Source organism: Petromyzon marinus, chromosome 22, assembly GCF_048934315.1.
Source record: "Petromyzon marinus isolate PM22_M1 ecotype Great Lakes invasive population chromosome 22, UKy_Petmar_22M1.pri1.0, whole genome shotgun sequence".
In the NCBI taxonomy this organism is placed as follows: domain Eukaryota; kingdom Metazoa; phylum Chordata; class Hyperoartia; order Petromyzontiformes; family Petromyzontidae; genus Petromyzon; species Petromyzon marinus.
Window position 1 is genome coordinate 20,893,562 of NC_133688.1, and position 26,031 is coordinate 20,919,592.

General features: G+C 52.1%; 2 protein-coding genes across 4 annotated transcripts; one reads left to right on the forward strand and one right to left on the reverse strand.

Annotated features, from left to right (window-relative positions):
* Positions 1–17,995, forward strand: PIGK (phosphatidylinositol glycan anchor biosynthesis class K). Its single transcript, XM_032958588.2, has 11 exons — positions 1–192; positions 752–805; positions 1,325–1,416; positions 1,975–2,110; positions 2,768–2,879; positions 8,390–8,486; positions 9,830–9,947; positions 10,605–10,715; positions 12,724–12,905; positions 13,371–13,452; positions 14,085–17,995. Exons 1-11 carry the CDS (start codon positions 76–78, stop codon positions 14,196–14,198), a joined length of 1,215 nt encoding a protein of 404 aa, XP_032814479.2. The 5' UTR covers positions 1–75; the 3' UTR covers positions 14,199–17,995.
* Positions 17,688–25,186, reverse strand: RABGGTB (Rab geranylgeranyltransferase subunit beta). 3 transcript variants are annotated; one of them, XM_032958590.2, is made up of 9 exons: positions 25,080–25,186; positions 23,195–23,302; positions 22,301–22,498; positions 21,720–21,825; positions 21,548–21,600; positions 21,316–21,426; positions 20,393–20,518; positions 19,724–19,873; positions 17,688–18,803 (listed from the first exon to the last, which is right to left on the reverse strand). In XM_032958590.2, exons 1-9 carry the CDS (start codon positions 25,080–25,082, stop codon positions 18,663–18,665), a joined length of 996 nt encoding a protein of 331 aa, XP_032814481.1. In that variant the 5' UTR covers positions 25,083–25,186; the 3' UTR covers positions 17,688–18,662. The 3 variants fall into 3 exon arrangements, with proteins under 3 accessions (XP_032814481.1, XP_075924976.1, XP_032814480.1); XM_076068861.1 differs by lacking the exon at positions 25,080–25,186 and adding an exon at positions 24,792–25,005; XM_032958589.2 differs by lacking the exon at positions 25,080–25,186 and adding an exon at positions 23,500–24,183.
* Between the last annotated feature and the right edge of the window lie 845 nt (positions 25,187–26,031).

A 26,031-nucleotide genomic window follows, 5' to 3' on the forward strand; every position in this document is an offset into this window, starting at 1 on the left:
ATTCTATCCCCGACCAAGATGGCTGCTTGAGGCTTCCGTGACGTCACCGCTCCCGTGGTGTTGCCGGTTGCAGCGATGGCCGCGTCTCGTCGCTCGCTCTGCCTAGCCTGGCCCGGTCTCCCTCACCTCTTCCTCATCTCCCTCCTCCTCCCTCTTCCTGGGCTCCTCGCCTCGACGGCTGAAGACGTACAGGTGTGAGGGCAGACGCTACCCGCAAAATACACGCCTTTCCTGCGGTAGCTCGCTACATGCGTCTCCGCAAAGGTGCACCTAGGCTGGTACAGGAGCCGTGCTGAAATCACCGCTAGCATGGTGATGAACGATAGCAGACGTTGCTTTCTGTGCGTGTGGCTGAGTGGTGTGTGAATCTGTACTGAGCTTCCCCTGGGTTGACCGGCACATAAATGATTACCACTTCGGTGGAGGTGAATTTCAGAAGCGGGGATACAAAGGCGGTCGGCGTGGGGACGGCCACACTCCCGGCTCCGTGTACCGTCCCGATGGAAGGACTCTCCCTTACACAGCACGTAGGGTCGTCTCTCAGTCCACTGCTGAATGAAGGCCTGCACAAGCCGTGTCACGGTCACGTGCATTGTTTGACCATACTTCACCACGATGTTCAGTGCAGGTTGGTAAAGTATGGAGGGGGGGAGCCCAGGACCGGTTCAGGTATCGCTCGCCGCTGATGGTAACTGTGGCCAGGAATCTAACTCAGGTTGCCGGCTGCGTGTGGTGTGCTTGTGTGATTCAGGGACAAGCTGAACATTTCTTCACAAGTGGCCATACCAACAACTGGGCGGTGCTGGTGAGTGGTGCTCCTGGATGGTTACAGCCCAGAGGGCGCCCTCATTAATACTGCCTGGGTATTGACCACAGACGCCAAGCACCCTCTGCTTCATATTGGAAGTTCAAGATCGCCTGGCGTGATTCTAAACAGAGTAGACCACGCGTGTGGCTGCCACGGTCCAACATTTCCAAATCTTGTAAACACCCAGCATATTCCTCTATTGTGATGAACCTCACCGAAACATCAGCCCCTACACGCAGACTAACGCCCGCTTACAGGTGGGTGCCGCGTACACTTGGCGCTGCACAGGGACAGCTGCCGCTGGGACTCCCCTCGGCTGGACTGCAGCATGGCACCGGCGTGTTTGAGATGAGCTGACATTTGCCAGGGAGAAATAAGCGGCTGGCTGTGAGTTTGGCCACACCACTCCCTCGTGTGCCCTGACGGCCTGAACAATTGCTTGTTGACATCTCTTGCCCCAATGGGTCTATAGAGGCTACCTGGGGGGATCTATGTCTTTGTGTGTTTCCTCTCAAGGTGTGTACATCTCGCTTCTGGTTTAACTACCGCCACGTCGCCAACGTGCTGTCTGTCTACCGCAGCGTCAAGCGCCTGGGCATACCGGACAGGTACGTCGGTCGTGACGAACGCACGCACGCGCGTCTATTTATATAGCAGCTGCAGCCCTGTAACTGCTTGCACACTCAGCTGCTGGCAGAATGGCCTCCCCATTGTGGTCGTAATTGTATCATTTGTTAGAGCCACCCAGTGGCACAGTGGTTGGTGCGCTGCGCTGTGAACCCGGCCATCGGTGGCATCGAGTGATATCGCAACAATTCCTAGGAACCCCACTGCTGGCTTGAACCCACGCTGACGAGCGTGGTGAAGTATGGTGAAACAACCCTCACGACCAACACAACATGGGGAGATCTTCAACAATAGATTTACAAAGGGCTGTACATTTTATGTTACAATTAGTACATCCAAATATCCCTTCCCGTGAGCCTTTTTAAAAGGGAGCAGGGTTGACAGTGGTTATAACAAGGAGTGCCAAATTAACTAAACTATCCGCATTATTTCACGAATAACTGCAGGGAGTATCGGGAGTAGGGTGCACGGGTAGTGGATGAGGTGAGCTGTGGTTGAGCGCTGTGGTTGTGCGTGACACTGGTGTGGCCGCCCCGCAGCCAGATCATCCTGATGCTGGCAGACGACATGGCGTGCAACCCCCGCAACCCCCGCCCTGCCACGGTGTTTAACAACGCGGCCGAGCAGATCAACGTGTACGGGGACGACGTGGAGGTGGACTACCGCGGATACGAGGTCCTGCCGGCACGGTCCACCTCACCACACAATGCCCCCCCCCCTACAGTCTACGTTTTAGTACGGTCGCTCCACCTCCACCACGTGTCGTCGCTCCACCTCCACCACACGTCGTCACTCCACCTCCACCACACGTCGTCACTCCACCTCCACCACGCGTTGTCGCTCCACCTCCACCACGCATCATCGCTCCACCTCCACCACGTGTCGTCGCTCCATCTCTCGTCGTCACTCCACCTCCACCACGTGTCGTCGCTCCACCTCCACCACGCATCATCGCTCCACCTCCATGCGTCGTCGCTCCACCTTCACGCTCGTCCACCCTGTCAATTCGCCTTCGCGCTCTACTGCTTGAGCTTCCTGCTCGCCGCTCCACCGCGTGGGGTGACGTCGCTATTGATTCGGCGGTGAGGGGCGACGTGTATCGGCGTTGCGCGAGGCTTCTGTTGGGACTTCAAAGTGGCTCCCGTGTTATAACGAGCTGTGCTCCTCTCCACTGTACGTATACACGTTGGCGTGCGTTAGTGGATGGGCACCCCCCCCCCCACCCCTATCCGGGAAGGGCCCCAAGTCGTCGTCCCCCCCGCCCCCACCAAGATAGTCCGACGTGGAGGTGTATTGCCGTGTTGATAGCGTCGCGACCGCTGGGCCCGGCAGGTAACGGTGGAGAACTTCCTGCGCGTGCTGACGGGAAGGCTGCCTCCCAGCACCCCCCGCTCCAAACGGCTCCTCACGGACGATCGCAGCAACATCCTCATCTACATGACTGGTGCGGCGCATGCACACATATATACACGCACACACATACACACAACAACAACAACAACCGCCATTCGCCACTAAGTGGCGGTGACGTCACCACGACGCTTGTGCCAGGCTATGTGCACCCTGAGGCCACGTGAAGTGTCGAACGCCCGCTGGCAGGAGGTCACGGGGCAGACCCAGGTGCCACGGGTCGACTGACTGAGATGACTGGCTGATGCACCACCTGTGCCCCCTACTGTGCCAACCTGCTGTGCTTTAGCCACCCGGCGCTCCGCTCGCTGTTGTGAGCGTCGCTCCTCCGCCCTCCGTTGTTGTTGGAGGGCGACTGCCTCCAACTGCCCAGTAGCATCCTTCACGAGCCTCCTCCACAGAGGCCGATCTTGACACCGCTGGTACCAGTCATCGGCAAGTCCACTCAGCTCCACGTCCTCCTGTACCACATCACTCCATCTCTTCTCTAGCCCGTGCTGCGCCCGCTTAGCCCCCTCAATCCGGCCAAACAAAAGCTGTTTCGGCATGCGGTGGCTGGGCATGCGGGCTACATGACCCAGCCATCGCAGCCTTGCCTGCCGGAGGAGCTCACCGATGGGACCCTGCCCAGATCTTTCAAGGATTTGTGAGCTCCTCACACAATCCAGTCTGGTTAAACCCAGGATGGATCGTAGGCAGGCCAGCCTAAATGTTTCTAACCGGCGAAGATGTTCCATTAGGGGGGTCCACGTTTCGCAAGCGTAGAGAAGGGAGGGAATGACCGTGGCCGAGAAGACCTGAAGCTTAGTGCGGAGCGACAGACCAGGTAGCTTCCACACAGCGTTACGCAACCGATGAAAAGATATTGCCGCTCGACTGATTCGGAGTGAGACCTCTGCTGTTAAACTGGAGCCAGTCATAAGCACACTGCCCAGGTATGGGAAACTCTCCACTCTCTCCACAACTGCCCCATCACCGATTGGGAGTTGTGGGGTGGAGTGTCCGATGGTACAAAATACCCAGGCAGGTGCTTAGTTTTGGTGGGGCTGATGGTAAGGCCCCACCTCTTAGTGGCACGCTCCAGTCTCAGCAGCAGCGTCTCCAACTCCTCCTCTGACTGAGCAGCTATTACCAAATCATCAGCATACATAACGTGGTTGAGCAATAGGGAGCCATCCCTTGACCGCACCCGGGCATCGATTAGCCTCCCATTATATCTGTACCATATGGAGATTCCCCCGGTACAGCTATTGAAGGCTTCACGAACTACGTGGTCAAAATAGATGTTAAATAATGTGGGAGCCAGAGGACATCCCTGTCGCACCCCAAGGTGTACAGGGAATGGCTCTGACTCCCGGCCACGTAGTTTTACCCGGGCCCGCTCACCATCATGAAGGTCCTTAATGATCGTGAGCAGAGGGTCAGGTACTCCAAAAGCACGAAGAACGACCCAGAGCCCAGGCCTACTGATGGTATCATAGGCCTTGACCAGGTCAATAAAGCAGAGATGTAGGTCTTGTTGGAATTCCCTACACCTCTGCTGTAGCAGACGGACAGAAAATATGGCATCTGTGCAGGACCGCCCTTTCCTGAAACCGCATTGGGGCTCCGCAAGCCTCTCCTCAGCGTGCCTGGCAAGGCGATGCTGAATAATCCTTGCCAGGACCTTTCCCGGCACACTGAGGAGTGAGATGCCCCTGTAGTTGTTACAGTCTGTGCGGTCCCCCTTCTTAAAAAGGGGGACCACCAGGGCATCCTTCCAATCCTGCGGAACCCGTCCAGTGGTCCAGACTGTTGTTATGATGTCATATAGGGCAGTCTGTGCACAAACGCCACCCTCCCTCAGCATTTCGCTTGGGAGATCATCTCTGCCCGCTGCCTTTCCTGGTCTCAGACTCCGGATCGCCTTCAATACTTCCTCAGCAGATGGCACCTCAGCCAGCCACTCACAGGGGGTGACTTCATCCAATATTTGAGGCACCGCAGCCTCAGCAGGGTCATCCTCACTTTGTGCCACGATGTTTTCCTGGCTGAGGGATTTTCCCTCCCCCAGGACCTCACAGAAATGCTCAGCAAATCTGCGAACCTGTTCCTGGGGGTCGGAAATTGGATCACCGTTTTTTCCCCTAATGATGGTAATAGGTGTGGCGCTGCAGGTTACTTTTTTGATGGAGTTAAATAGAGATTTGTGATCACGGGCCACTGAGGCAGACTCCATCTCCTCAGCAACCCGCGACCACCACCCATCCTTGCAGCGCCTCACGGCTCTCCGAACCTCCGAGCGAAGGCTGCGGTAAGCCTCCTCATTCTCTGACGTGGGATTCTGTAGCCGATGACCGTGGGCCTGTCGCTTTTTCTCAACCATCCTGAACAACTCCTCTGTCATCCAGGGTGTCTGGGGAGGTCTGGACCGCGTACCCAAAGCAGCCATTGCAGCTGCATGAGTCACAGTCCTAAACCTCGCCCATTTACCCTCGACATCAGGAGGAGTCGGGGACGATGCCAATCCCAGCCGCAAGCGATGATAAAATTCTCGCTTGCAACTTTCATCAGATAACTGAGACCAGGCCACTTTAGGTTGGAATGGGGTCCTGGGTGTACACCCACCACCGGAGTGGAAGAATGGCAGGCGCATCTTACAGATGACTAGTCGATGGTCAGAGGGCAGATCAGCTCCACGGTAGGTCCTGGTGTCAAGGACATGGGCTCGCATTCGCTGGTCCGTCACTATGTAGTCCAGCAGATGTTCTTGCTTGGACCCGGCATGCATCCATGATGTTGTGTGGATGCGCCGATGCCGGAACAGCGTGTTGGTAATTACAAGCCCATGGGCTGCACAAAAATCTAGCAGCCTCCTACCGTTGTTATTGAGCTGATCTGGCCCATGCCCTCCAATCACTCCAGACCAGGTGCCAGTATCATGACCAACTCGGGCATTGAAGTCACCCAACATGATGACTCTATCCCGAGGGGCCACTTTAGCCAGCACCTGTGACAGGAGGTCATAGAAGGCATCTGACTCATCGGCTTTGCCTGCATCCCTCCACAGATGTTCATCTTCGGTGGGGGCATAAGTAACCACGACCACCATTCCTCGCCTCCGGTTGATGGGAAGGCGAGCCCAAAGTAGCCTGGGGCTTACAGCTTCCCACACCTCACCGCCACGCTCCCACGCCCCCTTCATTCTTTTGTTCAAAAGAAGACCCACACCCTGTTGTTTGGCAGTCTGCTGCCCCGAGTAGAGGACTGTCCACCCCTCATGGTGGCAGGAGCCAGAGCCGGTCCACCGGACCTCCTGAATGCCACATAGATCCAGGCGGTACCGGTCCAGCTCCCGACAGAGGAGTGGCAGCCTCTCCTCTGCAGTGAGCGTTCGAACATTCCACGTGGCCACCCGTAGTGGCTTTTCGTTGTTTCTGGAGTAGCCCCGAGGGTAGGTATTCAATCTCCTGGCTCCGCCACTTGGGGTTTGGCCAGGAGACGTCATAGATGCCTGCCCCCCCGGGGCCTCCGGCACAAGCTTAGTTGTTACATATTTCAGTTTAATTCGTGGTTTCGTGGTAATTAATTGAAGGTGGAGGGGTTACCAGCCCCTCGCACCCGTCCAGAGCCCCCGTTTAGCCCCTGTGGTGGACACATATGCCATGAGGGGAGGAGCCAATCAAAATTGGATCTCCCCCCACAGCGCTGTCCACGACAGAGTTGCCCGTCCGGCACCGCGAGGAGGTAGGGGGTTGTTTTGCCGGACATACACACACACACACACGCACATACACATACACACAACATCCTCATCTACATGACTGGTGCGGCGCATGCACACATATATACACGCACACACATACACACGCACACACACGCACGGACATACACACGTACACACAACATCCTCATCTACATGACTGGTGCGACGCATGCACACACCCCGTGTAGCCTTAACAGACTGTAGGGGTAAATGCTGTTAGCGAGCACCTATGAAGGCCGGAACGGTACACAAGGGGGTGGGTGGCCAGCACCACGCCCGACCGCCTTTGTCTCCCTAGTGACGATGTTTACACACCGCACCAGGTACTCATTTGAGGCTGAGTCGACCTAGGGGAAGCCCGGGACCGGTTCAGATAATCGTCACTGGTGTTGGCCGTGAGCGGGAATCGAACCCGGGTCGCCAGGTTCATAGCGCAGCGTGCTAACCGCTACACTATCACTCCCGCACACACACACACATACACACACGTGCACACACATACACGTCACTGGTGTTGGCCGTGAGCGGGAATCGAACCCGGGTCGCCAGGTTCATAGCGCAGCGTGCTAACCGCTACACTATCGCTCCCGCACACACACACACATACACACACGTGCACACACATACACACGTACACACAACATCCTCATCTACATGACTGGTGCGACGCATGCACACACTCACAGAAACACACATACACAAAGACAAACAGCCCCCATGTAAACTTGACATGCTGTTGGGGCAAGTGCTGTTAGTGAGCACCTATGAAGGCCAGCACGGCACACAAGAGGGTGGGTGACCAGCACCATGCCCGGCCGCCTTTGTCTCCCCAGTCATAATGTTTACAGAATGCACTGTTGAGGCTGAGTCGACATAGGAGAGGCCCAGGACGCTCGCTGTGGGTGTGTGTGTCATGCTCACTGTGGGTATGTGGGTGCGATGCTCACTTTGGATATGTATGTGTGTGATGCTTACTGTGGGTGTGCGTGTGTGACGCTCACTGTGGGTATGTGTGTGTGCGTGACACTTATGTGGGTGTGTGTGATGCTTACTGTGGGTGTGTGTGTGTGTGACTCTCGCTGTGGGTGTGTGTGACGGTCACTGTGGGTGTGTGTGACGCTCACTGTGGGTATGTGTCTGTGTGACTCTCGCTGTGGGTGTGTGTCTGTGTGACTCTCGCTGTGGGTGTGTGTGACGCTCACTGTGGGTATGTGTCTGTGTGACTCTCGCTGTGTGTGTGTGTGTGACGGTCACTGTGGGTGTGTGTGACATTCACTGTGGGTGTGTGTGTGTGACGGTCACTGTGGGTGTGTGACGCTTACTGTGGGTGTATGTGTGTTTGTGTGACTCGCTGTGGGTGTGTGTGTAACATTCATTTTGGGTGTGTGTGACATTCACTGTGGGTGTGTGTGTGTGACGGTCACTGTGGGTGTGTGACGCTTACTGTGGGTGTATGTGTGTTTGTGTGACTCGCTGTGGGTGTGTGTGTAACATTCATTTTGGGTGTGTGTGACATTCACTGTGGGTGTGTGTGTGATGCTTACTGTGGGTGTATGTGTGATGCTCACTGTGGGTATGTGATGCTCAATGTGTGTGTGTGCGACGCTTATTTTGAGTGTGTGTGTTTGACGTCACTATGGGTATGCGTGTATGTGATGCTCACTGTGGGTGTGTGTGTGTGATGCTCACTGTGTGTGTGACACTGTGTGTGTGACGCTCACTGTGGGTATGTGTGTGTGTGACGCTCACTGTGTGTGTGTGTGATGCTCACTGTGGGTGTGTGTGTGTGACACACTCAGGACACGGTGGAGATGGCTTCCTGAAGTTCCAGGACGCAGAGGAGATCTCAAACGTGGAGCTCGCCGACGCGTTTGAGCAAATGTGGCAGAAGCAGCGGTGAGGCTAAACCTCGCGCCACTCGCACAAAGACAAAGATCCCCCATGTAGCCTTTAACAGACCGTTGGGGCAAGTGCGGTTAGTGAGCTGTGAAGGCAGGCACGACTCATGATGGAGCGATGTGGCCAGCATCACACCCGGCCGCCTTTGCCTCCCGAGTGCTGATGTTTATACATTGCACGAAGTACTTATTTAAGGATGAGTCGACCTACAGGAGGCCCAGGATCTGTTCAAATATTCGTCCCTATTATGGGGCATGAGCGGGAATCGAACTTGGGTCTCCTGGTTTGTTGTGCAGTGCACTAACCACTGCACATGCACGTCCACGCCCACACACATGTACGCACGCACGCACGCATGCTCAGAAGTTGATGTGTGCATCTTGTTTACGATTCCGTTGGAAGGCGTCTGTGATGGCGTCCGTGCTTCTTTGCAGCAAAGCTTGCGTCAGATGTAGATGAAAAAAATAAAATCCAAAGAGCATTTGTGAAACCCTTTCTTTTGTAGTCCAGGATTTTCACTCTCTCCGTCTCAATCTGTCTCAGCCACTGCTTACGTGTGCTTGTATCGGTGTGTGCGTATCGGCGTGTGGGGAGCGGTATTGTAGCGGACAGCATGCTGTGCTACCAACACTGTCTGGGACGAAATTAAATAAGCAGCGAATCCCAGAGGCAGGTCACTCTGCTCTCCTAGTTTCGTTCTCTCTCTCTCTATGGGTCTCTTGTGTGCATCGATGGGTCTCTATGTGAGTCCATGGGGCTTTTTGTGAGTTTATGGTTTCCTATTTGAGTCTTTTGCTCTCTTTGGAAGTTTACAGTGCTGCGTGTGAGTTTACATAGTACAATACGTGGATTTATTGAAAAATGTGATCTCAAGATGCTCTGCAGAAAGAGTGGACATGTTTCACTTATAGAGAGAGCCAGTCATAGGTCTATGCGAGTCTCTGGGCATCTATGATGCGAGTCTGTCAACTAAGTTAGTCTCTGTGTGATCTGTGCAAGTCTATGGAGCTCTATGAGAGGCTGTGAGTATCAATGTGGTTAATGCAGACTTGATACCTTGCAATGGATGTCTATTTCTTGTTTAAACATCTTAACACCAGAGTGTTATTTCAAGAAAGGGTAACGCCTATTCTTATTGTTTCATCTTATCGGGCCCTATGTGAGTTTCTGGGTGTCTGTGTGAGTGTCGGTCCCCATCGCTTCACGACTCTCCGGGTATCTATGCGAGTCTACGGCTCTCCGTGTAATCTTAGGGTTCAGAGAGGACGCGAGAGCGACGGTGAGAGGCGCGGGTGTGAGAGGTATTGCCAGGTATCGCATGGTATCATGTGTGCCTGCAGGTACCACGAGGTGCTGTTCATCGTGGACACGTGCCAGGCCGTGTCTCTGTACCAACGCTTCTACTCCCCCAACGTCATGGCGATCGGGAGCAGCCAGGTCGGAGAGGACTCTCTATCGGTGAGGGCCGCCTTGCCGCTCGCCCACACTCACCTGGGCGTCCGACTCCCCGCCCGCTTGCCTTCCCTGGTGTGGACCTTTCCTAGGTTGACTGGGCCTGAAACGACTGACAGGCGAGGTGGCCGGGCGGTTTTGTGGGGTCAGAGACACCTGAAGTGCCGCGTTCTCAAAGTGTAACTCCCGTACATTTCTCAATCACAATTCACGGATTGATCGTCATCGCCCTCTCCCGTAATAACTTGGCAGGACCTTCCTGCAAGGGAGTCATGAGGATTTCCTGAGTAAGCAAACTTGGTGAGTTTGATGGTCCCAGTTTGCTCACAAGACTGGCCTTGCCTAGTGAAAGGTTCTCAGAGGTAGCTCTGTAATATCCACTTCCATGGGCTGTACTAGAATAGGGAGGGTCTCGCTGCTTTGTGAGGGTTCCAAACGGATTCTTTGTCTCACGGCGCCGCGACGCCAAAAGCGCAGTCGGGGTCAAACCGCGGGGAAACAAGAACAACGTTGTGAAGCGAATGGCGATCGTGAATCGCGACAGTCGCCGGGAAGGGGGTGAACAGTTCCACCGCTGGACGCTCCTTAGCGTGAATGCCCCACCGCTAACCACCCTCACCGCTGTCTTCTCCCCGATGTCCACCCCTCCCCGGGGTCGACCAGCACCACATGGACTCGAGCATCGGCGTGTTTGTGATCGACCGCTACACCTACCACCTGCTCGACTTCCTGGAGAACATCCACCCATCCACCCGCAAGACCATGACCGACCTGGTGTGTTACGATCCTCCATCACGGACAGCACCACCATCACCATCACTGTCACGCCCGCCACCACTACCAACACCATCGCCGTCAAAGCCACCACCACCACCACCGTCACGGCCACCACAGTCACGGCCACCACAGCCACCACCGTCACTGCTGCCGCCACTACCAACACCACCACCACTACCATAACCACAGCTACTACTACCATCCCTATTTCCTTCACCATCACTGCTGCTACCACCACCACAATAGCTCCAGGTGTGTGAATGCGAGCTCTGTCTGTCCGTGTTCTGTGTGTGTTTGCATGATAGTTCTGTATGTGTCCATGTGTCTGCGTGTATGTGTGTGTGCTAACTTGAGGCCGACCGAAATTCGGTTTCCGTTTCAGCGCCGAAAGTTGGCAAATGGCCGTTTTCGGCATACTTTCGGTTTCGGCCGAAAGTGATATTGACTTTCGGTCGTCAACCGAAGATCTATCTCCATATATATAAAAGGCAAAGTTGTGAATATGTGTGTCTGTTCAAAATGTTTAGCATACTTCCCGACATGCAACAAACTTGAAATTTGCCATGTGGGTACTTTCCAGACTGTACACCATGCAAAAATTATAAAAATACACTTTTGTTTTTTTTTTGGGGGGGGAGCTCAATAATGCATATTTTTTGCACGGCAAGTGAGCTGTGACGTCAAATCTGTGATGTGACCCTCGCATGTGGAAGCGTAACGCATTGTAGTGTAGCGGTTAGCGCGCCGCGCTACGAACCCGGCGACCCGAGTTCGATTCCCGCTCACGGCCACCACCGGTGACGATTATTTGAACCAGTCCTGGGCCTCCCCTAGGTCGACTCAGCCTCAAACGAGTAACTGTTGTGGTGTGAACATCGCCACTGGGGAGACAAAGGCACGCCGGGTGTGGTGAATCCAAGTCCCGGGCGAAGCCGGGTAGTACAGCTAGTTTTTAGAATATAACGCTAGTGCTACATCTATCAGCCGGTCAGTCGGCGCTAGGCAATCCTATTCGATAGGCTGCATACACACACACACGTACACACACACATACATACACACACACACACATACACACACACACGTACACACATACACGTCAGCAGTAGCTTTCGAGCGAGGTTACAGCCGCAACCATGGTCTGGGGCCGTTAATAAATGACGTCACGCAACTGGGGGGGGGGGGGTCAGACATTTGTGACGGTGTGTGACGATGGGGGGGGGTTGAGAAATGTGACGTCACATCTGAAACGCGCAACTTTAAATAAATATAGACATGTTCTACTTAATTAAATAGACTTTTTAATGTTTTCTCCTACAACATCAGAGTGCAGCGCCACATTAAATACGCACTACAATGACAATAGTTTAAAGCGATTTGAAGCATGTCAACATCGCCACTGGGGAGACAAAGGCGGCCGGCCGTGGTGCTGGCCACCCACCTCCTCGTGTGCCGTGCTGTGCCGGCCTTCATAGGTGCTCGCTAACAGCACTTGCCCCCTACAGTCTCACAGGCTACACGGGAGATCTTTGTCCTGTGTGTGGGGGGCGGGGCAGCGACTGCGTAGCGATTCGCTCGCTGCGCTACGAACCCGGCCAACCGAGTTCGATTCCCGCTCATGGCCGGTGACGATTATTTGAACCGGTCCTGGGCCTCCCCTAGGTCGACTCAGCCTCAAACAAGTAACTGGTGTGGTATGTCAACATCGCCACTGGGGAGACAAAGGCGGCCGGCCGTGGTGAATCCAAGTCGCGGGCGACGCCGGGTAGTAAAGCTCGTACTGTACTGTATTTCATAAATCTTGTGTTCGGTAACTTCGGTTATATACCTTTCTGTTTTGGTTTCGGCCGAAAGTGAAGTGAAACTTTCGGCTTCGGTTTTGGCCGAAAGTCAATTTTTTACTTTCGATCTGGTTTCGGTTTCAGCCGAAACCACAAATTCAGTTTCGGTGTGCCTCTAGTGCTAACTGTGTGTGTGTGTTTGTGTCCGCATGTGCCCCCCCCAGTTCCAGGTGTGCCCTCCGCGCGACTGCATCTCGACGCCGGGCTGGCGCACAGACCTGTTCACGCGCGACCCGGGCTCCGTGCTCATCACCGACTTCTTCGGCAGCGTGCGCAACGTGGAGCTCACGATGGAGACCGTGGCGCTGCCGCGGCAAACCAGTCCCCCGCTCGCCGAGCCCCCGCGGTGAGGCTCGCTGGCCGCTGTGCCGGATCACTTTTCAGGAGAGCTGGGTCGGATTGTGCTAGATAGAGAGTTTTGTCTGATAACCTGAGATGGCGTGTCTAGGGCTTCTCTTTTGATTTCGTCGGATGGTCGTTAACATTTATTACACTTGTTTTGCCGAGGAAAGGCTCAAGGGTTTATAAGGAGGTTCCTACCAAGATTTGGCAGCCGGGGGAGGGGCGGCGACTTATTTGTGTTTCCCAATTAGGGTTTACATTTTGAATTGTTGCCAAATTTGGACCGGGATGATGGCACACGATAGCCGACTCTTCTTCGAGCGACGTGACGGGATCTCTGACGTCCGCTGAGAATGAAGCAGAGACGGCGTGTAGAATTTCACAGTAAATTACTACACCGCAGTATTAACCGGGGTGGCTCACGGGATTCGAACCGAAAACCTCTGATCTCATCTGCTGTGCACTTCAGGTCAGAAGAGACACTCACCACCCCTGGGCCTCTCGAGGTCGACTTCGTGGATCCACTGCCGGTGGCAGACATCATCCGAATGGTGAGTGACACACACCCTCACCGTGACACACGCCCTTACCACCACACACAACCTCACCGTGACACACACCCTCACCACCACACACACCCTCACCACCGCACACACCCTCGCCACCGCACACACCCTCGCCACCGCACACACCCTATGCAGAGGTCCTCCATGTCGCCTTTAACAGACTGTTGGAGCAAGTGCTGTTAGCGAGCACCTATTAAGGCTGGAATAACCTTCTCAGACTTCAGGGCCGGTGACCCTGATTATGTGGTTAGGTAGGGGATAGGGCGAGCACAGGGTGCATCCCAGTGGAGACCACTGGCCCCCACACCCCTCCCACGTCCCACTTGTGGGGGGTATTGATGAAGTGTGGCATGCAGTGACTCACTAATAGCCTACAGGAGGCTACAGAGGCTTCGTTAGCAAGTTCTCCTGCACGGTATTCATTCCGCAGCCTGCACCCCCCTTTAAAGGCCCCACGGGTTGAGAACTGTTGGATTTGTGTCCGGGTGGTGAGTGTGATTTGGGCTCGTGTCCGAGCGGTTTGTGTGGTTATGGATAGTGCGCTTGGTGTGGTTAGCGCAAGCCACCAGGAGTTATTTTGCGTGACCCCGGCACGCCCCCGGTTTGCGTGGTGGCAGGGCAAGCGTCGCGAGTGGCACCCGCCAAACGCGTTCATCCTCTCCTTCTGGGCGCTGGTGCTGCTCGTCTTCTTCAAGGCGTATGGCGCCAAGCACCTCCCATTCATCTTCTAGCGGCGCTGCCGCCACGGCTGCAGGCGGTGGAGTGCGGTGACCCACGGAGCGCCGCACCGGCCCGCCGCGTACGGCCCCACCACGGCGCACCGACAAACCGCACCGTGCCACACAGCACCGCGTCGGCAAATCCGCGCCGCACCGATACCACGCCACAGCACCCTGCACACGTAACCGGCGCACGCCGTGTCGCTGCACACTGAACCGCACACACCTTATGCATAGCATGCACCGCGCACTACACACCGCACACCGCACACTCTGCACACCACGTTACATGATTGGTTCCAGAGCCCTGTGATGGCTGCAGATTCTTAGGCCGCATTATTTATTTCGCGGGGTGTGTGCGGTGACACAGTTGTACTGATTATGCGGTTATTTGGATGTCCGGTTATGCTGTTTTACCGTGGTGCAGGTATGCGGTTATGCGGCTTTGCGTCTCGCCAGATGGCCGCTCTGGCCACCGGGGAAATCAGAAATCCAAACCGGGCGCTCGAGTCGCGAGCGAGAACACAGCCCCCCCCCCCCCATCTCCTCCATCTCCCCACCTCCCACCGGTGAGGAGGGGCAGGGGTGGGCACTGAGCCAGGACTTGTGCCGTGGCGCTGTGCCCACCTCTGCGGTGGCGCTACGTGGGCCGTGTTTGTTTACTTCCTCGGTCGGGCGCCAGAGGTTTTCTTGCGTTCCTGAAGACCCCCTCCATTATCGCCCCTCCCCCTTCCTCCCCACATCATCCTCCTCTCCCTCCCCGTCTCCCGGGAAACCCTCTGCCTGTGCATGTGTGCATGCGTGTGTGCTTGTGCGTTCATGCGTGTGTGTGTACGTTGCGACCTCCACTCAGGGTAACAGGGTCTTGGGTCGCACGGAAACCCTGGCACGAGTGCCGATCGGCGCCGTGCGCTGTTGGTCATGCCCGATGGGGGTTTTGCGCAGTCATTGGTGACCGGGCTGACACCACTTACCTCTCTACGTTTAAGGGCCTGGTGTAACCACAACTCGGGTTATGTTGGTCTCTGGGCCCCGGTGATTAAACGAATTGTTTGGTGTTGCTGCTGCTGCGTTGGCGATGGCCTATAAAGACACAAGTCGGGCAGTGGTCCTCCATCGCGTATGAACGCCGCTGGTTGTATCTCTTTTTCTTTTAAGGCAGTGTTGTTGACGAGTGATAGTTTTATCGTTAATTATGGGTCTCTAATGGGAGTCTGGGTCCCTGTGAGTGTATGGGTCTCTTTGTGAGTCACTGGTGACTGAGCTGAGACCATCAAACTGGCTGCACTTGAGAACCTGGTTTAAGCGCAGGCAGTGGCCAACACCCGGATTTAAACCCAGGATTTCAGTGGTGCCAGCGTGGGGGAGTATTTTGACTCAATAGTTTTGACCCTGGGTTCAGAATACGATATAATATTTGAACCCTGGGGTACAAATACTCATATCGCAAGGAGTCGGACGAAAACATTGATTCTCTAATCGAATCCTGGGCCTCCGAGTCGTGGCAATTCCTCAGATCGCCAGGGAGTGAATCGTCACACCCACGTCCCACCACCAACCAACCCACACACAAACTCTAACCCTGCTGTGGCAGAATTTGCTTGAATCATTGTGTGTGTGTGCACGACAGCAGTGAGCGTGCGTTGGTGGAAATCGCCGGGCAGTCTGCCCCGAGTGGCGTCTGGATTTGTCGTTGAATTAGCGATGCCGCCTTCATCTCCATGTCCCTCATCTCCGTGTCCCGTTTGGTTTATTTGTAGAGAAGCTGGGATTGTTTTAACGTCTGTTTATTTTAGTTTGAGGCTTGCCGTGTTTATATTGTGGGCCCCACGCACAGACACACACCCCCTCGTGTGCTGTGCCAGCCTTCATAGGTGCTTGCTCACAGCACGTGCCCTAAAAAGGCTATACGGGTGATTTCTTTTTGTCTTTCGTGATTGAAGTGTGTATGTGGCGGTGGCAGTGGTGTCCAGCGTTCCAAGGTCGTCACCACTCGCAGCGTCTTGTATATGGGAGCAATGGTTCGTGAAATGCACTATGGGCTTGAGCTCAATTCCTTGCCATGGCTAACATCGGTGGTAAGTGGTAGCTGAATGGGTCAATAAAAAACAGAATGAATGATTTTATGCATGGCAAATGCACTTGTGTGCTGAATAAATATTACAGAATCTGAGTTTGCCTCCTTAATTGACAAAAGTGGCCCAAGGTTATTGACTCCTATTTAAGTAAAAACTCGAGTTTGAATAAGTATGCATGCTAAACACATTTTGTAAATGAAAATTAGGCATTGTGCAAGCGGTGTTTGCCTTGGACAAATTAATAACCCATCTTGAACCAACCTCACATACTGGCCTGGCGTTCTTGGCATTATTAATGAAAATACGGTGTCCAGAATAAAAAAAAATACCCAACAAAAAGAATTTCCCTTAAAAAATGTTACGGCTGCATTTTTCCAAGAGTGAATCCCCTCCTTGTGTGTAGGCCGTGCCATGCCACACGTGAGATAAAAAGTGGGACACTTCACAATGTCCCTACTAACCCATGTCGTTTTAGTGGAAAATGGCAAAATATTAATCGACAGTATATATGTAAAAGGGAAATTTGTGATTGTGTCTGTTCAAAATGTTTAGCGTACTCCCTGACATGCAACAAACTTGAAATTTGCCATGTGGGTACTTTCCAGACTGTACACCATGCAACAATAATGATAAAAAATTGTATTTTGGGGGGGGGGGCGCTATAATTCATATATTTTGCACGGCAAGTGAGCTGTGACGTCACATCTGTCATGTACCGGAGTGTGCCTGCTAAATTATTTCATTCGTTTACTGCCGTACGCATCCTGAAAGTTGTGCGTGTCTGCAGCAAGCACGTGTACAAGTACCTATGGATGCGCGTGTGTGTGGGGGGGGAGCAGTAGTGTAGTGGTTAGCATGCTGCGCTACAAACCCGGCGACCCGAGTTCAATTCCCGCTCACGGCCACCACCGGTGACAATTATTTGAACTGGTCCTGGGCCTCCCCTAGGTCGACTCAGCCTCAAACGAGTAACTGGTGGTGTGTGAACATCACCACTGGGGAGACAAAGGTGGCCTATGTTTCAAGAAAAATTGAATTCCTGCATTCTGTTTGTGCTACATATTCAACAACATCAGGAATTACATCTTACTTTTTCCATCCAACATCGTAATTTTTAGCTAAACTATGCCATTTCTTATTTTTAAAGTGGAGAAAAGCAAAGTAAGCATGAATATCCTGCACCTCGAAAAACTACAGAAACATAATGACAAGTTGTAAATGTCACATTGTCAACAAGACCACAGGCGCACCATAGATAACAATTGACAAATAAATGAAACTATTTTGAAGGGGTTACCTTTCAGAGGACAAAAATTATTATTTTTTTTAAAGGGCCTCTTCAGCATTTAAGGGGAAATCTGAAGAGCGCCCGGGCCAAAATCATTATTTATCTCAACCACAATGCACAAAAATAACCATCGGCTTTGTTAACACGTGTCCACACAATATTTATTCCAACAATGCCCAACAGGAATCGCACAATTCACCTTCATCATCGTTTGTTGGGTCGGATCACTCATTTATGAAGCTTCAGTCGTAGGGCAGATACATTCATGCACACTGTGGGATCATTCGGTGGGGGATAAATCGTGAGTAGAGTTGGCAGTGGTGTAAAATCATAATCAAACAATGTAACAAATCTTACATCGTTATTTGATTACCGCGTGACCTTGTACAAAGTGAATTGTCATAATTTGGATTAACAAAAAATAAAATATAGTCTCAGCTATACATTTGTGCTGGGTCTCTTGTGTTCCGTCTGGTTCCAACTTGTACGAAACGCTTGAATACAATTTGCCAATTATCCCAGGATTCATAAATGGATTCCTAAATTGATCAATGCATGTGCCGTGAGCATATTAATTGATGGCTTTAATAGATTTTTAATTGATCAATCAATGACTCACGAGTCAAGGTTTTAGTTGAGCATTAACTTTAATTGATGAGTCATTACAGGTTAAGTGCAATGATGAATGTTAAACTATATTAACCCTAAATTTTTATTTAAAGCTTTCGTGACTGCAGTGATTCATATTCTTGGTTCTTTCGGTAAAGTCACGTTGAAGGGAAACAATAAAATATATATAAAACAATAAAATTCTCACGACGTTTCGACTGTAGCACAAACAGTCATCATCAGGTGTGACTGTGTTACAGTCGAAATGTTGTGAGAATTTAATTGTTTTATATATTTATTATTTTATTGTTTCCCTTCAACGTGACTTTACCGAAAGAACCAAAATATATATTAACCCTGTCCATCGTTCACATGCCTGTTGGTCAAGTTTCGCGTTGGCGCTGAGATTGGTCACGTGCCTGGGACCCGGCTTTCCTGGAACCAGGGCGGCTGCGACGCCTCCGTGTCCCGTGACTTGTGCGAGGTGGGGGGGGCGGCACCCTAGTCCAAGATGTCGGGATCCAGGCCAATCCGCCTCAGCGTCTCCTCGGGCATGCAGAACACGGGGTTCACGGGCCGCACCTGGGCCTCTCCCAGGAGGGACAACCCCGCGATGCCGAACAGCGTGTGGAAAGGGTCCACCTGGTCAAAGACAAAAATCCCACCAAGCTGAGCCATGACCAATTTCGTGTTCCCTTTCTTGGCTGCCACTCCGTAGTAGTTCTCAACCACCGGTCATTATCGCTTCGACAGCGACGGGTTCTACCCATGCCCACTGACTTTCTTGAAGGGGCAAGCCTTGTAAAGCAGAGTGAGTTGGCACATTGTGGAGCACAGGTTGTGCATTTGCCAATCATCGCAGTCAACCCATAACACCTGGGTCCGTCCCGTGACCGGCCAGCAGAGAGCTGTCCTCGCTTCACGCGACGGCTTCAAAGTGCACCTAGCTTGGCACAAGAGCCACGGTGATGTCATCATCACTTAGCGGCAAATAGCAGCTTTGGCTGTTATTTTAATACGCCTTCATAGATACTAGCTTACAGCAATTGCCCCAAGAGTCCATGTGGTCTATGTATTTTTGTACACGTGTATGGGTGCAACAGTAGCATAGTGTATTCTTGGTTCTTTCGGTAAAGTCACGTAGAAGGGAAACAATAAAATAATAAAAATATAAAACAATAAAATTCTCACGACGTTTCGACTGCAACACAAGCAATCATCATCAGGTGTGAAAACCACAGCAAGAAAATTTGAAAAAAGTGGCATAGTGGTTAGCCCACTGTGCACTACAAACCCAGCTCCTCTAGTTATATTTCCAGCCACAGCTGACATCAGCTGTGATGAGCTCTCCCAACGTGTTTTCGGGTCGTACTGCATGTTGTTAGGCACGATGTCTGACGTTTCGTTCCGTGTGCTGGGTGCTTTTTCAGGAACTGGATACGAATCGAGTTGAATTCAGTTGCTGAAGAAGCTCCAGGCATATGGAGCCCAACATCGGACATCGTGATGAAACCGACACCTACAGAGCCACAACCGTAATTCACCCACGGCCAGGCACTCACCATGTCTCCCGGGCGGTCGGCAAACCCCCCCGTCTCCTCGTCCTGGCACGCGAGGATGAACCGCCGCAGTTTGTCGGGGTCGATCCAGTGCAGGCGTCCAATCATCTGCAGTGATGCAAGCACCCACCACGAGTAGCACACGTCCGGCAGCTGGGGGCGGTGGCAACAAGTGCGTAGCAGCGGTGGCAGCACCGTTTTCGTGTGAACACAAGGAATGGGAGTTTTAAAACAAAATGTTAGCAAGACAAGAGCTCAATGTAAAATGGTTCTTATTCTTCAGAGCAGGAAAGCAGTGGATGGTGTGCTGCGCTGTGCACCTAAAGATCTGAGTCGGTCATGAATAATGTCCGTGGCTTTTTAAAGGTCTGAAATCGTGGATGATATTTGGTTGCGATATTCATTTGGAATATTCGATTCCTCATGAATAACAACAATAACATGCGGCTTTCCTCGTCTTGGCCAGAAAATACATTCACAACAGGGGTTTTGACTTAGCGAAACGTACCACTACTGTTGGTCAAATGGAAGTGCGGTGTGGTGTGGCGTGTGCATGGTGCATTGTGGAGTGCAGTGATGCCGTGTGGTGGCATGATGTGGTGCGGGGCGGAGTGACGCGGTGTACCGTGAAGTGACATGGCGTGATGCGGTATGGTATGATTGCGCCGTCACCTTTTCCGGTCGTCCATTGAGCCCGCCGGAAGGCAGCTGCCGCTCGCAGAGCCACCAGCCCAGCAGGTCGGCGTCGATGTGGTGAAGCTGCCCGGTCACCGATAGGAAGCCTACGCAGCAATATATCTAGACCCGCGCGTGCGAGCGAGTCACGTCACACACAATACTCCGCTCCCTACACTGAGAATGTTACATTTGGGCTCAGGAATCGAAACAAATCCTTACAAATGAGACAAGGAAAACGAAACGAAAAAATGTTTCTTAAATCGAGGGATGTCCTGGAATTTTTTTTTTATAAAGTGCTGCCCTGGCCTATGTGAGCCAGAGGTGACTTGAAGGGATCTCAGAGGTAACTCTGTGATATCCACTTATGGACTATAATCTTAGCTCTTTCGGTAAAGTCACGTTGAAGGGAAACAATAAAATATATATTAAACAAAAATTCTCACGACGTTTCGACCATAACGCAATGCCGTTGGTTTTTCACACCTGATGATGACCGTTTGCGTTATGGTCGAAACGTCGTGAGAATTTTTATTGTTTTATATATTTTATTATTTTATTGTTTCCCTTCAACGTGACTTTACCGAAAGAGCTAAGAATATGAATTACTGCAGTCACGAAAGCTTTAAATCACTTATGGACTGTTCTCTAATTCGGTGGTGGGGGGGGGGGGGGGGCTAGGGTTTCACTGCTCTGCAAGGGTTCTGAATGGATTTTTAGTTTTATGACATGACACCGATAGCATAATTGCATTAATATTATTGGACGAGGAAGCAGATGAGTGAGTGGATGAGTGAATGGGTAAGTGAGAGGGTGATTGATCGGGCGGGCGGGCGGTTGGGCGAGTGAGCGAGCGGGTGGGTGAGTGCGAGCGGGTGGGTGGGTGAGTGAGAGGTCGTGCAAGGGGGCGGATTGATCACCTGGCCTGCATGGGACTCTGAGCCTGGGCGGCACCCGAAGCCGCCGTCAAAGTTCATGCAGGACAGGACAAACTTGACGGCTTTGTCCACGTCCACGGCGTCGAGGCGGCCCTGCGCACAGCGAGAACGACAAGGAAAGCGGCGCGCTTGTGCGGGGCCCCGCTTGAGTCGACCAGAAACGATTGTACAAGTTGAGTCGTTATGTGGCCAACGGAGAAACGGCGCGTCTTACCAGCAGTGCGAGCGTCGCCACAGCGCAGAAGGAAAACCTCGTGTCGATCTCCCCTGCACGGCAGAAGGTGTCACTTTCAATGCAGACGCCACATCAGAAATACAATCTTTAGCCTCCTAAAATAAAATTCAAGTTCTATGGCAAGAGAGGGGACCACGCAGCATCTCCTCACCCCACTTGTCGCCGGCGAACGAACCGTCTTCTTGCTGCAGGCCGCGCACATAGCTCACCACCTTCTCCACGTCCACGCTCGAGAGGCTGTCGTACAGCACCAGGATCTGGCGACGGCGAGACGAGCGCACAGCGACACTCGTCAATATCACCGCTGTTTGAGGGCCTCCCCACGCCGTGCGGGTTGTGGGGATTATTTGAAAGATTTTGAAGACGGGGAGTGTGATCACGAAACTGATTCGGGTTGGGATTGGATTGGGCCAGTGGAGCGACTGGATTTATAGGGGTGATATTATCTCGTTTACTGACATAGTCGGTATATAAATCCACACTGTAAATTGTAACTGCAAAATTGCTTTAGCCGGATACTACTCATGCAGTTATTTGGCATTTCAGTTGCTCCGGGTGAAGAGTCTGAAGGACTAAAACTCAGAGAGGTCCCAACATATTGTTTCACTCCCTCCTTATCCGGACGAGTCGAGTAACTCAACCGATAATCGTTTACCGATTATAATTGGTAATCGATAATCGGTCGAGTGATCGACTACCTCGGGAATCAGATATCCCCGCTCCCCCAGTTACCTGCACGGCGCTGAGCGTGTAGAGCAGGTGGGGGTCGTGACCCTGGCTGGCACTGATGCCGCCGCACTCGTGCTGACACTCGGACACGAAGCGCAGGATCTCGTCGCGATCCATGCGGCCCAGCTGGCCCATGAGCTCCATGGCGGTGAGGCCCCAGTACACGCCGCTCATGCGCAGGTATTCCGTGATGCAGTACTCCTGCGTACGGGCGAAGGCCCCACCACCGCATAGCCGCTACAGACCGCTGGGGCAACTTGTCTATTTTACTGTCTCTCATACTTGCCTTAAAATGTTAGCCTGTCGATAACTATCTTTGCATATTTATCTGACAATACAACACTTCACTGCCACGTGGACAAAAGCCCGATGTGACTTCCCCCCTCCCCACAATAGAAAACTGTCTCACTGGGCATCAACATTGAAATGCCCCCCTCACCCGTTACTTAACTGAACGATGGTTTTACTCAAACAATAACTCTGCTTTTCAGTCCTATAATCATAACAGGTTACGGATCCCTCGAGTAAAATCCCAAACAGTACGTGCACACACACACACATATATATAAGATCCCCAACTGTGTGGTCCTTATAGACCGTTGACACAAGTGCAGTTAGCGAGCAACTATTAAGGCCGGCATGGCATGTGAAGGGGTGCCGCCGGAAGCACCATGCCTGCCCAGTGCTGATGTTTACGTTTAAAGTTGGCTGCTGACCGCTTTGCGTTCACGGCCTTCTGGCCCGCGCCAACCATCAACCAGGTCAGCTCTGATGGCAACCAGCACAACAATGATCCCTGCCAACATACGAGAGCAGCACAGCCGGCTTGCGTGCGAGCGTCTGAGCGTGTGCATGAGGGTGCGAGTGCGTGAATGCGGCAAGGCACGCTGGGCGTACATAGTCGTCCTTCTTGGAGCCGTACTCGGCGATGTAGTCCGCATGCTTGGACAGCAGCAGGGAGCTGGGCGCGTCAGACCCGATCACCACGTCCTTAACCGGAGTTCCCTAGGCGACAGGCGGATGGATGCAGTGCGTTAGTGTTCATCCGTTGTAGTGTTATAGTGACAGTGTTCATCCGTTGTGTTGTAGTGACAGTGTTCATCCGTTGTAGTGTTGTAGTGACAGTGTTCATCCGTTGCAGCCGTGGTGGGATTTCTCTGACCCACAACTGCTACTCCAACACGCTCGTCGCGAAGCGTTACCTGTCCAGGAGTGGTGATGGTAATGTGCTCCTGTGATTTAGCGCTTGGGAGGGAAGTGTCAGTGGATCGCGTAGAGATTTGTAAAACTCTCAAACCCCCTTGGATTGAGGATGCCAGGGGAGGACAGTGCAGTGTATTCATGAACCCATCTGTGCACAGCTTTAAGGGTTATCCCCTCGTACACGTGGTGGATTTTCTTCAGATACTCCGGTTTCCCATGACATGCCAAAGACCCGTTGATGGAATTAGCCAAACATTTTGTATGATTTTGACTTAAAACTTCCGTCACTGCAGGAATTCATATTCTTTGGTTCTTGCGCTTGTGTTGCGTCCGAAACGTCGTGATTTATTTTGTTTTATAAAGGTTTGGAGATGGGCTGCTGATACACTTGGGCTACGCCCATCTCCAAACCTTTATAAAGTTTGCCTTTGGAGGCTAACCCCTTTTCCTGATGACGACCGCTTGTGTTGCGATCGACACGTCGTGATTGTTTTATTCACTTTATTTTTTTTCTATCTCCGTGACTTTACCGAAAGAACCAAAGAATATTATGTATGATGCATGCCCCTCATGCTTGCGACTCAAGACACTGTGCAGCCCAGAGGATGGTTGCATTAAACAAATAAAGTGGAATATATTCCACGTACATATAACAGCACAGCAATTGGCAGTACAGCAATCGATTCTTACATCATTCTGTGCGGATCTTTGGAGTGCTACTCCGGTATCCCTGCCATAATGAATGCAACTGGCTGAACGTCCCAATATGCGAATCCTGCGAGTTGTGATGGGAGCGAAACAAGTGTTACACTGTACTTCTAAGCTCTCGCGTCTCCGCTCAACACCTTCAATGCTCACTGACCCGCGTGGTGAAGTATGGCCAAAGCAACTGCTACGACTCGCAAGGTGTTCAGAGAGAGCCTTGAAGTCAGCAGTGAATGCATTGAACTGACGCTACCAGCTGTGCTCACATTGCTTAGCCGAATTCAACCCCACGCGTACGACTTACACCTCGCACTTAAAGATGAATGAACAAAACGCATATATTATTCCTCAAGTCTTGCAATTCAAGTGAAACAAAATCACAAATCTGTGTTAAACCTGACACTTCAGCTGGTTCAAACCGCACATTAAGCCATCCATAGCCCTACATTAAGCCTCACAATAAACTTTAAGCCTGCCAATTAAACGTAACTTAAGTCTGACGGTTCAGCCACTTTAGACAATTTAAACAAGTCATAAACTAACTTTAAAACTCACGGGCTAATCATATTTAGTCTCACAAGCGTGCCGTTTAGCTCCGTGCTCGACTAGCGGCTGCGGCCGGGGAAAGCGGCCCCTACCCCCGCAGAGAACTAGCACCAGACGGGAGGCCCGCGGCAAGGGGTACGAATAACCTGACTCAGGGGGCCTCTACAACGCCGGGGGGGCCCGCAGGAGCCCCCCACCCCCCACCAAGGGAGTCGAACCCGACCCTGGCAAGTCTCTGGGGGCATTGGGGGGAGCGAAGCCCGGGAGTCGGACCCGAGGCCGGCTGCACGGAGGCGCCGCCGGGGAGCCGGGACGAGGCCTCGCTCACCATGGCGACGGCTCCTCCTCCTTCTTCAGGCCGGTGTCGTCACGAGGCGACGTCACGAGGTGTTGTTGACGTCACGAGGTGTTGTTGACGTCACGAGGTGTTGTTGACGTCACGAGGTGATAGTGACGTCACGAGGTGATAGTGACGTCACAGATTCGATATATATTGGAATTGCGTGGGTAATCGATGCTTTTTGCGGTTTGTCTTGTCGTCGACGATTATCATCGTCGACATTGATCGCTGTAACGGATTATAACAACCCGTACTAGTTGGCTGTGTCGGGTGGTGGCGAGTTTTAACGACACATTTAGATATTTACGCGATCGAACCCAACCACCTCTATTATGGATATTGGTCGAGTAAGCCTGCCCCGTCTTAAACCGGATGGTAACAGTGAATGTAATCTATGCTGTCCTGTTCTGCTCGTTTAAATCCTTAGGTTAAAGGAAACCAGGTAGGTTTTATGAATTAAAATTGTAACTTTAGTGCAGGAATCTCATACGTGTAAACCCCTCACAAGAGAGAAACACAAATAGACAACACTGTTTGCCCGTATTGAAAAGGATGTACACCCAATTTCCCTGTATAAGAATACGGGGTTAAACCATATGGGTTGACAGGTGTGATATTGATCATTGTATTTTTGTTTATTATTGAGAGCCTCACCCAATTGAGTACATTCAGGGATGTTTAGCCAATACCAGTTACAGTGCATGAATCATTTTCGATATGTTAATATACAGTGTGCAATACATGGTAAGAGATTAGTATTATCTAGTTCTGGGCTATCCAATTCCTGTAGTTATGTTATTATTTATTTAACCGAATTCCGGTTTTAGTTACTCAAACTATAGAACGTATTTTTTATTTAAAGCTTTCGTGACTGCAGTGATTCATATTCTTGGTTCTTTCGGTAAAGTCAAATGTTCTTGCCGTTGGTTTTCACACCTGA